Source organism: Xyrauchen texanus, chromosome 47 (genome assembly GCF_025860055.1).
Source record: "Xyrauchen texanus isolate HMW12.3.18 chromosome 47, RBS_HiC_50CHRs, whole genome shotgun sequence".
In the NCBI taxonomy this organism is placed as follows: domain Eukaryota; kingdom Metazoa; phylum Chordata; class Actinopteri; order Cypriniformes; family Catostomidae; genus Xyrauchen; species Xyrauchen texanus.
In genome coordinates, this window is record NC_068322.1 from 9,324,968 (window position 1) to 9,338,516 (window position 13,549).

At 36.7% G+C, this 13,549-nt stretch overlaps 1 protein-coding gene across 1 annotated transcript; it reads left to right on the plus strand.

The window, feature by feature from the left end:
- The first annotated feature begins 389 nt into the window (after nt 1–389).
- On the plus strand, nt 390–6,877 carry LOC127638845 (scavenger receptor cysteine-rich type 1 protein M130-like). The gene is made up of 15 exons (XM_052120583.1): nt 390–600; nt 885–1,199; nt 1,321–1,635; nt 1,785–2,108; nt 2,207–2,524; nt 3,442–3,756; nt 3,919–4,143; nt 4,320–4,415; nt 4,705–4,764; nt 4,954–5,010; nt 5,122–5,205; nt 5,283–5,345; nt 5,449–5,509; nt 5,626–5,681; nt 6,600–6,877. The coding sequence occupies exons 1-15, from the start codon at nt 390–392 to the stop codon at nt 6,647–6,649; spliced, it is 2,550 nt and encodes an 849-aa protein (XP_051976543.1). The 3' UTR covers nt 6,650–6,877.
- The last annotated feature ends 6,672 nt before the right edge of the window (nt 6,878–13,549 follow it).

A 13,549-nucleotide genomic window follows, 5' to 3' on the forward strand; every position in this document is an offset into this window, starting at 1 on the left:
GGCACCCATTTACATGCATTGTATGGACAAACTGAGCTGAAAAGTGTTTGTAAAAAATCTTCACTTCAGTTCTGTTGAAGAAGAAAAGTCATACACATCTGGGATGGATTAAAGGTTAGTAAATCATGAGAGCATTTTATTTTCTTTGGGTGAACTAACCCTTTACATTTGATCATAATCTCACCAACACAACAGCAAAGTGGGCTATCACATTTTTAAAATATGTCCGTATATGTCTCTTTCATTACTTGTAATTCTTTCTCACACTCTCTATATTTTTCTTAGACATATGGAATGTGAGACTGGTAAATGGTAACAGTCGCTGTGCTGGAAGAGTGGAGGTTCTTCATAGAGATCAGTGGGGAACAGTATGTGGTCTGTTCTGGGATATGGCTGATGCTGCAGTAGTGTGTAGAGAGCTGGACTGCAGGGAACCTGTAGATGCTCTTGGTAATGCTTATTTTGGACCTGGATCAGGACCAGTCTGGATGAGTGCTGTATTATGTACTGGATCTGAGTCTTCACTGAAAAATTGTGGATCAGTAGTGTTTGGTAAACCCTTCTGTGGACACAATGATGATGCTGGAGTCATCTGCTCAGGTAAAAGAGATTGATGTCTTAACTGCTCATTTAAAGGAAATTCCTTTCTAACTGTTTGGTCATCGATCCATTGTCAAACAAATTTGTTCTGTTTGAACAACTGCATGTCTTACTGAAAATATCCAGTTGTCACATAGCAGAGGGCAAATGTAATTTGGCAAATGTGATTTTTATCTATTTACATCAAATAAAAATTATGCCATTTGTATTGTAATAAAGTATGCTTTGAAACTTGCCACTCTGAATAAATTTGATTTATCTGTTTTGTTTTATGAAATACACAGAACACAAAGAGTCCAGACTTGTTGATGGACCTCATCTGTGTTCTGGGAGATTAGAAATACTGCAAGTGAAGATGTGGGTTTCAGTGTGTGATGCTGCCTTTGACCAGCAGGATGCAGAGGTTGTGTGTAGAGAGCTGGGTTGTGGGGCTCCTGTTCAGGTTCTGGGAGCAGCTGCTTTTGGCAAAGGAGAGGGTCAGATGTGGAAAAAAGAAATTCAGTGTAGAGGCAACGAGTCCCAAATATCCTTCTGTCCACAGCAATCTTCAAGCAATAACGGCTGTTCCCATGACAATGATGTTGGGATTAAATGTTCTGGTAAAGTATAAGAATTTGTCATCTCTTTGGAATATTCTGTATACATCCAGAACATACATGTTCATTTAAGTGAGTTTTATTGCTCTGTTCTGTTAAAATAATCTCTGAGTTTTACATCCAGGTTACACAGCACTAAGACTGGTGAATGGCTCAGAATCTTGTTCGGGTCGAGTGGAGCTTCAGTATCTCAGCAAATGGGGCACAGTGTGTGATACATGCTGGGATATGAGAGCTTCAAGTGTCCTCTGTAGGCATCTGAATTGTGGGATTGCTGTGTCTGTTGTGGGATCAGACTGGTTTGGAGAGGGAAGTGGTGAAATCTGGGATGATGTGTTTGATTGTCAGGGGAATGAAACACAACTCTCACAATGTCCCATCTCTTCATGGAGTCGAGCTGAATATTCTCATAGTAAAGATGTTGGAGTCATTTGCTCTGGTAAGAACACTTCGCACTGCTGTTTATGTTATTATTAGACATGCTATTCTTAAACGATTCATAACACTTTTTAATAAAGACTTCAACCCAAGTATTTTTTTATGATAGTATAATATTATGCTCATTGAAATTTCAAATGTTCTCTTCAGATTCCTCTCTGGCTCTTCATGATGGGCGAGTGCGGTTGTCTGGAGAGAGAGAGTGTGAGGGGAAAGTGGAAGTTTACATTAATCAGGTCTGGAGAAGAGTTCTGCTGGATTCCTGGAGTCTCACTGAATCCTCTGTGGTCTGCAGACAGCTGGGCTGTGGCTCTGTGCTGAACTTCTACAGCTCCTCTTCATCCAGTCCTGAACACAGTCATGAGTGTGTGATGGGCTTCCAGTGTTCTGGGAGTGAAGCTCATCTGGGGAACTGTAGCTCTCCACAAACTCTCAACTGCAGCTCCACACAACAGCTGTCAATCACCTGCCTTGGTCAGAACAACAATATATATAGGTAATTGTATTATCAAGACTAGTCATTAATGTGCATGTGCAATTACTGTTTTCTCTCTCTGTATATCTGATCTCAGGTCGTGAGTCCATCAGGCTGGTGGGTTCTGGAGGAGATTGTGCAGGGAGGCTGGAGGTTTTTCATAATGGCCAATGGGGGACAGTGTGTGATGACTCCTGGGATATTAAAGATGCCCATGTGGTGTGCAGACAGCTGCAGTGTGGAGTGGCCCTCAGTAACCAGCAGGTACCAACCTGGTTTGGTCCTGGTTCTGGACCCATATGGCTGGATGAGGTGAACTGTGAGGGGAATGAGTCATCCCTGTGGAACTGCTTGTCTCAGCTCTGGGGAAAACATGACTGTCAACACAAGGAGGATGTAGGAGTCATGTGCTCAGGTTAACATTTAAACAGTCATTTGAACAATAACTTATTTTGAACATTTCAATGCTGGTGATGTTTGTGTCTGATGGTTCGCAACATCCAGCGTGCTTGCATTATACATTAACAGACTGTGAGCATTGAAATGCTTTTCTAATCTAGAGTTTAGAGAGATCAGATTAACTGAGGATCGTGGGGTAATGTATGCTGGAACCAGATGGACAGAGACACAGTGAGTCTGATCTGTCAAGAGCTGAACTGTGGACGATCTGGTGTTGAGTCTGATTCGTCATCAAGAGTTAAATCAGCTCATAACTGGCTAGATAAATTGAAATGTCGACCACATGACACAAATCTGTGGCAGTGTCCATCATCACCCTGGGGACAGAATGAGTGTGATGAAGATGAAGTGGCCCAAATCACCTGCTCAGGTAAGATGATGATTAAATATTCTAAGATGGTTTCAGTTGTCATGTTTCTTTAAAAATAAATGTTATGTGCATTAATTAAACAATAATAAGTAAACAATGATACGTTAAGTAAAGGTTTGGGAAAAGGGTAAAGTAAATTTATAAGCTAAATTAAATAAAGCACTGAGAGATTTGATGAATGTAATATCCTAATGTTCTGTTCAGTTCTGTTAATTTTATCATGTTATAATCTCAGAGAAGGAGAGTTTGGAGTCTCCTCGCAGTCGTCTTCCATGTTCCACCTCACAATCGTCTCTTCATAGACAGTGTTCAAGTACATTTATTTTATTTATTTTTTTGACAACAAACAGTTTTAAATTATTATTTCTGTAAGTCTGTATTTTTTCTATATAAATATCTCTGTATGCATAAAAAAAAAATTATACAATTTTTAAAGACTTTTCATTTTGCCGATAATGTTGTTAATTTCTGATGTGTTTCCTCATCTGTGATGTGTGATTCAGAGCATGTTCCTCTGAGACTGAGTGGAGGGAAGGGCCGGTGCTCTGGGAGGCTGGAGGTGTATCATAACGCTGTGTGGGGTTCAGTTTGTGATGATCAGTGGGATATCAGGGATGCTCAGGTGGTCTGCAGGCAGCTGGGTTGTGGAGCAGCACTGAGTGCTGATGGGAATGCAGCCTTTGGTGCTGGTGAAGGTGTTGTGTGGCTAAACAGAGTCGAGTGCAGAGGGAATGAGATTCACTTGTGGGACTGTCCTCTCTCCCTAAATAACCTCACTGACTGCTCACACAAAGAAGACGCTGGACTCACCTGTACAGGTGAGATTATTACGCTGTGTTGAAACCAGAACTGCGTTCATCTGAAATACTTAACACAAGTAACACTGTTAGAAACTTTTAGAGCTAATTACATTTGTTGAAGTAATATATTCAAGATGGCAATGATTTCAAACAATAATGTGTTTGTTTTTACATTGACAGATTTGTCTGTGTCCACGACTCCTGCCACAGCAACATCAGCTTTACCTCCAGTTTCACAGACAGAAAGGGGACCAGTGCGATCAACATCAATCCCTCCTCCACAAACTCCTCCATCAGATCCTCTCTCCATCCCTCCAGTGGTTGTGTTTGTTCTGGTATTTGTGCTCTTACTGATCTTACTGCCACTCATTGTACTGATTCAGCAGAACAGAGTGATGAGAAGAGGTACGACAGATACAAACATAACATACAGTTCAATTCTGACACCAACAACTAAAACAACAACTGCATGTTTTATTTTTTTTTATTTTGTAATATTGTAACTTCAGTTTTGTCATATTCAGTGTGTCATCAGTCATGTTTTGTGAAATGGCCGCAGGTTTGTCTGTCTTCTCTCACAGCTCTCTCTAAGAGGAGACTCAGGACTCTGTCTGAAACAGTTTATGAGGAGATCGATCACAGGCACACAAACAGACACAGTCACTTCACTCAGAGGGGTGAGTTAAGTAATCTGAGAAATATTATTTAAACCTCCAAGTTTGATCATTTACATGTGTGAAAAGTTTCTCTTTATTAACACTTTATTGTCTTTATTCAGTTGGCCTAAAACCATGTGACTGTGTAGGCTAATGGTTAGATAAATGTGTGTGTGTGTGTGTGTGTGTGTGTTTGTATGCATGTTCTTCTGTTCATTAAGCAGTTCTCAGTGGTACATGATTTGCACAGTCCAAGGAATTTGAACCTCAGTTGGAATCATGAACATGTTTCTATTTATTCTGCTCACAGGAAGTTTCCTCTCTGAAGAACATCATTCTGGGTATGAAGATGCCGATGAGTTCCTCTCAGGTTAGAGGGTCGTTTAATTGATATTTACTGTTTCTCTAAGAAACTAATACAAATTAGGCATATTCTCAGAGCAAAGATATGTGTGAAGTGTAATTCAAAAAGTCCTTGCATATATATATTTTTTAATTTTTTTCCTTTTGGCACAAACACAATCTTCTCTAATAATTAATTTAGTATTATCATCTTCAGCACAATCTGCCAGTATGGACAAGTATGATGATGTCAAGCCCACAAATGGGCTGACAGGTCAGTGTCTTTCTGATCACATAATTACACTGACAGTTGATTTAGCAACTGATAGTGCCCATGACCATTTAGTGATTTCTGAAAATATTCACTTTGCATAAACAATTCTAGAAGAGATCAAGATGGTGAAGAAGAACACAGCAGATAACTATGATGATGTCATCACTGCTGGACTGAGACCAGATTATGAAAAAGGTGTTCTTCTCTCATATCATTATTATCATCTGTTCTAGAAGTTTGTTTTGACTTTATCTCAATGTTTGTACATGTAGATCACACACTTGATCGCTATGATGATGTCATCCCCATAGAACAGAATGCTGATACTAAAGCAGGTATGTTTATTAATACAGTATATCACCCTTCTAAACTGGAGCCCATTGCAGATATGAAGCTTTATTATTTATTTATTTATTAAAATATGTTTTATTTTTGCAGATGACATCCATGAGAGGTATGATGATGTCATCACCACAGGACAGAACACTTATCCTAACATGTGTGTACATTTTATTGTTCTTCTACAATAATGGGTGCAGCCTGTTAGTTATTATGTTAGTTTTGAAGTTTTTATTATATCACTTAACATAATGTATTTGTGTCTATTTTGGGCAGTCAGCCGAATTATGATGATGTCATCACAAGTGGACAGAGCTTTAGAAACCTGATGGGTGAGTCCTACAAAAGTTTTTTTATTTAAGCCAGATGCTATTTGTACCCTGGTGAAAATAATGGTACATGCTATTTACACCCCAGTGCAAATAGTGGCAGATATTATTTGCACCCATATTTAAATTCTATCATTCAGTCTGTTTATTGTGTTTATTTAGAGTCCCACATGCACACTACATTAGCCTCTAACCCTTAACCTAAACTTAACCTTACCTTAGAAAAAAAAACCCTTGGTTTTATTACAGTAACCATGGTTTCACGTGGGAATGAGAGCGATTGACAGACCCCGCCTACTGATCAAACCCCTCTCTGCACTCTCCGACATTCACTGTGACAAAATCACTGCGATGAAATCAGCATTTATATTTATTTGTATGTATTAATTTAAGTCATATTAAAGAAAATATTAAGAGTGGAAACAGGAAATTAGATGAGAAAAACAGTGGGACAAAAGGCAGGTTCGAACCATGGTTGCTAGGACAACAGTACTTATTCACACGATCTTTACACCTCACTCCACTGCAGCTGCGTCTATTGTTTAGTTTGTCATATATTTCTGTGGTTCCACCAGACTATTGGGGTTCAAATAGCTGCATTGTGTGTCAGATACTATTTACATCGGGGTGCCAATAGACACTTTATTTGAAATCCTTTATTTGACAAATTTCCAATCTGATGAAGTAGTTCTGATACTACCTTGCCACAATAGAAATAAACCATGTAAAAAGGTTTTCTCTCTTGGTAATGGAGAACAGAATTGATTGTCGCAAATGAACATTCTTTTATTTTAGTTTTGATTAGAATGCATCTGCTAAAATGAAACAGTTTATTTTAAGCAACTGCTGCTTATTTAATCTGATTAACAAAAGTGATGTAATCATAACTCATAACAAGATGATCTTGTTCTTTAATAACAGACTATGATGATGTGGAGGTGAAGCCAATCAAACTAGGAGGAACTGAGTGACCAAGAGACCCCATCAACTTTTCATTATTTTTTGGCATTTTATATTCTATGTTTTTTCCTTTATTTTTTATCCTATTTACATAAGTCAGTTTGCATCACCTTTGACATTTCATTGAAATTTACAAATTACAAATGAGCAGTTAAAATCTTTAAAACTTTGTCATGTTCTCAATTTTAAAAACAATATATATACAGTACATGTGGGTTTATGCTTGATGCTTTGATTCAAACTGCATTCTCAGATTTCTTAGGCTTTTTTTACTGAATAAACTTTAGAAATGTCAGATTGAACACCGCTTGAAAATCCTGTTTTCTTAGTCTGTTCCTTTCACCCGGTGGAAGAAAGTAGTTTTGCACACATCTGGTGTTGGAAACATAATAGGCAATCCCAGATTATTTGGAATAGGCAAAAAAATCTGAAAACAATATAATTTTATGATCATATTAATATATGATATATATTTTTGTACATTGGCACCATACTTGAGAATTATGGTCTTTCTACCCCATCTTCTGGAATAAACCAGTTTTGCAGAGTTAAAAGTATACTTGGCATAGTATAATCACAGAAATGAATTTACAATATAGAGAAAAAGTTTCAAAAAGTAATTATTCTCTATATTGTATTTAGTCTATTTTTCCTCTCACTTGTTTAATCAAGTTTAGATTAAATACGGTGCTCTTGGTAAGCATCTATTTACTGATATAGTTGAGTTTAATTTGTGTTTATAACATTTATTTATTTAAAAAAGAACATTTATTTATGTGGTAATCAATATTATGCCACAGATGCTGTCAACAAGCTTAACTTGTGTTTAACCTGGAATATTCCTTTAAGACATCCTTTCTAAATATATGCATATAGTGTGGTGTTCTTATAACTCTTTGATAATTATTTAATAAAATTGTTTATGAAAAGAATGAAATTATCTATAGTTAACTTTTATTTGGTAGAGATTATCTTTTCTGAATAGTTGATATGTTTCTTCCTACTGCCAAAACTAAAATCTATGGGCATTGGTGGAAGAATACATAACTTGATAATGGATAAGTTTGAGCAAATAGTTATGATAGGATAGTATTCAAATATATACATTTATATAGAGATAATGATACTCCCCAAATTACCAAGAATAATTGATGCCAGTTTAAAATGATGATAAATACTCCTCTCACACTACCATACCAGACATGCAGACAACAGTAGATGAAGAAGAGATATGGGCTAATAGTGGAGTTCTCACTTATCAGTTTTACAAAAAGAAGTATATTCCCAAAAGTAAATATGAAACTGTACGACCAGTATTGGAACAGCCTCTGGTAATGAGGCACCTGGAGTGTATAGATGAACTCTTACTTTTTGGACGCATGTTCAGGATTAGATAATACAGTTAGTTAAATAATAATAATAAAAAGATAAATATTTTAAGAAGTTTGGCAGAAGTTGACTGGGGTGCCAGTGGATTATCTTAAAAAAATAAAAATACTATGGAAAAATTATGTCACCTTTGGATTGGGAGCATGGTAAAGATTGAAAAAGTTTGAAGTAGTGCAGGCACATGCTTAAATACTGTATGCTTTGCCAATGCTGGACTTTAACCGTATAGTGTCCCTGTCACTATACTGGGGCATTAGAACCCACACAGACCACAGGGTGAGCACCCCCTGCTGGCCTCACTAATACAATTTCCAGCAGCAAACTTAGTTTTCCCCAGCAGTTCTCCCATCCAGGTACTGGCCAAGCTCAACCCTGCTTAGATTTGGTGTGCAACCAGGCAAGAGCTGCAGGGTGATTATGGTTGCTGACTTTTAGCAGTAATACATTGATTTTGAGTGAAGATCATGCAGATGTGAACTAACTGATATTAACAACAATAACATTTGTATAGTTAACATAATTTATTTAGCACTTAATTCATGTAGGGCTGTGTTCAAACATTCAGACAGTAGTACTTCTTTACTGATATTCATCTTTCATCATTTAATTAAAGTTCATTAGAACTGACATATTTACAGAGGAGAAAAACTCATAGCTTTGTCCTTAATTCATGGGGGTCCAGGTTTTACATCATGAATTTGAAAAGAACAATTTGGTAATTTTGGGCACATTTTTACAATCAAAAATTCATTTAAAACGTTGCCAGAATTTAATAAAGGTAAAAAAATATTTTTAATGTGTGAACTCAAGAGTTGTCAGAGTTGTGTAATCAGTGTTATTCATCAGCATTTAGTTATCAGTGCTTTTATCTTTTCTCTGTAGGTGTTAGATTATGAGGCTGTATGTTCTGTAAGTGTTTCCTCTCTCCACAGTCAGTCTCGAGAGAGCTGGGCAACTTGGGCAGATAACTTGAGTGGCTCTCTTCATTGACGTGTCTTTGAAGTTGATCAAACACATTGTGTGTATGAAAGAGGGATATGAAGATTTGTCTGACACTTATTATTCTCTATTGCTTTGTCACTATGACCACATCTGGTGAGTACACAAATAAAGATTATAATATTAAGAGCTTCAGAAATTCTCAACAGACATTTTTAATATAAGTTTGTGCTGCCCAAGGTAGACCTCCAGCTGTAGCTTATGTTGGGATTCAGAAAAAAGATGAATCTTTAGTAGTACAGCTTGAGCTTTGCATATACTGTATACTCTATATATTTGTATCTCATGCCAATAAAATATTTTTCTCAACTTTCCAACATGGTGCAGATGATTGAAGGCTGTTTTATAATGCAACTTACTGTATGCACACCCACTTTTCTCTGTTTCATGTACAGACACTGGAAATGTTAGGTTGGTGAATGGTTTCAATCGCTGCAGTGGGAGAGTGGAGGTTTTTCATAGAGGTCAATGGGGAACAGTGTGCAGTTATAACTGGGACACAACCGATGCTGCAGTGGTGTGCAGAGAACTGGACTGTGGAGAGGCTTTATATGCAGTAGGATATGCTCACTTTGGACCAGGATCAGGAAAAATCTGGATGGGTAATGTGAGCTGTAGTGGAGCAGAATCTACTCTGAAGACCTGTGTTTCAAGAGGATGGGGTGTTCATTCTTGCAACCATAGATTTGATGCTGGAGTCATCTGCACAGGCACGCTTCTCCATATCACCTTGTTACTGTATAACTAATATGCCTTTTATCTGTAAATCTCACATATTATATTTTAAAATACATGATTGCTTAATATCATTTAATACAATATGCATCAATGTTAATAATGTTGTTTAATTGTCACATTGTAACATTAAAACATATTGATTAGCCTATTACAAAAGCTTAAAAATAATGAATTTGAAGGAAATTCACAAAAAAGAAAGAAAAAGAAACAAGGCAAAATGTTTTCCTTTTTCAGTTTCAGTTTATTGTCCTTAAAGGGATAGTTAACCCAAAAAAGAAAATTCAGTCATTGTTTTCTCACCTCTGTGTTGTTACAACCCAATATGACTTTCTTTCTTTTTCTTAACACAAAGGGAGAAATTTAGGAACAATGTTGTGCTCTGTGATGTCATACAATGGCAATTAATAGTGAACACATCTTCAAGCTTCAAAAGGATGCAAAAGTATAATTCAGTGGTCTTATAAATGATCCCGTGAGACTCATGATTGTTATGAAAGCATACGTTGAGGTATGATGAGAAATAAACCAAAATCGAATGTATTATTTAGTGAAACTGTTGACCGACTGTTGCATGTTCATGAATGGTTCAGAATGGACCATTCATGAAAGGCAGCCTGCTCACGACATGGGGCATTCAAGCAAAAAACTAGTTTTGTTTACCTAAAGACAGGTCCACCGTCCACCACAGTGATAGCAAAGACAGAACACAACACAACAGCACACAAACCAGAGAACAGAACTTCCTAAATATGTCTGATGAGTTTGTAGTAGACTTTGTAGAGAATAGATGCATTTTTATGCCCAGCCTTATTTATTTGAAATGGATTACTCAAATCAAAGAGATAGATAGAGGAATCGGGAATGTTTTGTCTCCATTCTAAACCGGTGAGAATTTGTGACAAACTTCTGACTGAAGAGACCGATTCCTCAGCAAATAAATTTGGTAGGTGTAACTTTCTCTGCCATATTCAAGTACTTTTTAAACAGAAAGTTTATTGAGCTCATCACGGCTGGTTAGGACCAAAACTCTGATTAACATAGAAAATATACCTTTTATCATGTGTCGTTTGCCGTCAGATTGGGTGTGACTGTGGCTTCCTTCAGCCAGCTGTCTATCTATCTCTGTTTGTTTTGAGTACTCTGACAAACTCATCTGACATATTAGCTCGGTTCTCTGGTTTGTGTGCAGCTGTGTTGTGTTCTGTTGTTTCTACTGTATCGCTGTGGTGGAACTATTTTTGCTTGAATGCCCCGTGCTGCGAGCGGAGGATTTTTTTACTTGCTCTCGTGCAGTCTAATGACCATGCAGAGGAGCATGGTCGGTTAACATTTTTACTAAATAATACATTAGATTTCAGTTTGTTTTTTTACCAAAATGTATCTTTTGCTTTCATAATAATCACGAGGTTCATGGAATAATTTATTAGACTTCTGAACTATAATTTTCTGTCTTTTTGATGCTTGAAGATGTGGTCACCGTAAACTGCCATTGTATGACATCACTGAGCACAATTTATTATTTTTTCTTTTTCAATTTCTCCCTTTGTGTTAAGAAAAAAAAAAAAAAAGAAAGTCAAATGGGGTTATAACAACACAGTGGTGAGTAAACAATGACTTAATTTTCATTTTGGGGTGAACTATCCCCTTAAGGACTAAGGTGTGTAAACAGTAATTGTAAAACATTTTGGACTAACCTCTGTGCCTTGTGTAAATATAATATTTTCATTTAATCTTGCAATATTACACATTCGATAGGATGTTCTACTGATGCTTCTTATGCACATTGTCCAAACACTGGGAGTGTTCGGTTGGTGGATGGCAACAGTTCTTGTAGTGGAAGAGTGGAGGTTTTACATAATGGACAGTGGGGAACAGTGTGCAGTTATAACTGGGACACAACTGATGCTGCAGTGGTGTGTAAACAGCTGGACTGTGGCAAGCACCAAGAGACGCTACTTTGGACCAGGATCAGGACCAATTTCCATGGGTAACGTGAGTTGTACTGTTGTAAATGTAATATTTATACTGTCTAGAGTTGCAGTCTGTTCCTTGCAATCTTTTCCTCCAGTTTCACAGACAGAAAGGAGACCAGCACAATCAACATCGATCACTCCTCCACAATCTCCTACAGCAGATATTCTCTCCATCCCTCCAGTGGTTGTGTTTGTTCTGATATCTGTACTCTTACTGCTCTTACTGCCCCTCATCATACTGATTCATCAGTACAAAGTGATGAGAAGAGGTACATGAGATACACAAATCACATACAAGTTCAGTTCTGACACAGTGCTTCAGCTTGTACTGAAGAATTAAATGTCACAGAAATATTCTACACACTATTTGTTGGTGCAACAGTGATACTAGTTTTAATGCCTCTGCATTGTAACTTAATGTTGTCTTATTATCTCTCATTTCTTTATCTGTTGTGAACTGACAGAAAGTTTTTTTGTCTACACTCAGCTGTGTCTAACATGAGACGCAGGACTCAGAATGAGGCAGAATATGAGAAGATTGATCACAGACGTAAAACCGAGGACCCTTATAAGGAGATTTATCACAGAGATGATCTCACATCTCAAAAGGGTGAGTCTTACTGAATCTAATTACATCAAAATGATGTGTGCAGAAATTCAAAAAACTTGAGAAAGTGAGAAATGAAGAGAAATCCACAAGCAACACCTCTTGAAGATCTGAAGATCAATGGGTCACTTTTAAATTTAAATTATGGGGCACATCAGTGTTACAGTTCTGACCCACTACAGACTCCATTCACTGCTTCAGTAAATGAAATCCAATTCAGAAATATTAAAGTCAGTTTCCCTCATGTGTTATTCTTTGTGACTGTATGGGCTTTTGACATGTTTCATTTGTAGTTGACAGCTGATGTTCATCTATTATTAGTCTTTTTAAACCTCTCGCTTCAAACCAAAGAATGGCGTGCACCCGGTTATCATCTTGGGAATAATAAATATTGTTATTTTAGATTTTTTTTATTCAGTTTTGCGTAAAATTGTTTATTAGCAATCCATTTAAAATAATGAGTCAAAAAGGAAATGTTGAAAATAATTGAAGATGCTGTTTCAGGTTTATTTGTTAAACTGTCAATGGAAGGTCAAGCTGAGCACATTGCATTGTCTGAAACACTACATCATGTAGTGTACTCTTGCTGTAATACTGCACATTTTGGAAAAGGAAGTAGGTCATCTGAGTATTCCATGCATACAAAAAATAGTTTAACAGTTGGGTGTTAAAAATGTTATAAATTTTCTCCATAGGCATATATATATACATATACATACATTTAATTTCTTTTTAACTCTAAAGGTAAAGCTAGACAGACCTACCATGTACTCCAAGGCTGTGTTGTATGCATCTGTTGAAGTCATCAGTCTGTGTTATTTCAACTTCAACATTTAATAAAAATCCTGCAGTTATGTTAGTATGCAGTTAGTATGTAATGGGTTAGTCACACAGAATTGCATTGAATACTGCAATCAACTGCATTAGTTTTAATTTCTTGTTCCATGATTATTAAACATATACAATATTTATTCCATCAATTATCTCATGGATTCATGCGGTGTAATAATAATAATTATTTTTCTATGTATTTCACATGTGTATCGGGGAGCTCAGGGTGACTTTTGAAAAACACATTAGGTATGAGAGACACGTTAGGTAGATTATCATAAACTTTTTTTACGGCATTAAATGGATGACGTAAAAAAGATGTGCTCTGATATCTTTCATCTTGACATATGCATTTTAATTTACATTTATTTTTT

Bases quoted from the DNA above. Each gene is read 5' to 3' on its own strand.
- LOC127638845 (XM_052120583.1), top strand. From the start codon at position 390: ATGGCTGATGCTGCAGTAGTGTGTAGAGAGCTGGACTGCAGGGAACCT. The intron at 601-884 runs GTAAAAGAGATT...TGAAATACACAG, and splicing joins TGCTGGAGTCATCTGCTCAG to AACACAAAGAGTCCAGACTT. The intron at 2,109-2,206 runs GTCAGAACAACA...ATCTGATCTCAG, and splicing joins GCTGTCAATCACCTGCCTTG to GTCGTGAGTCCATCAGGCTG.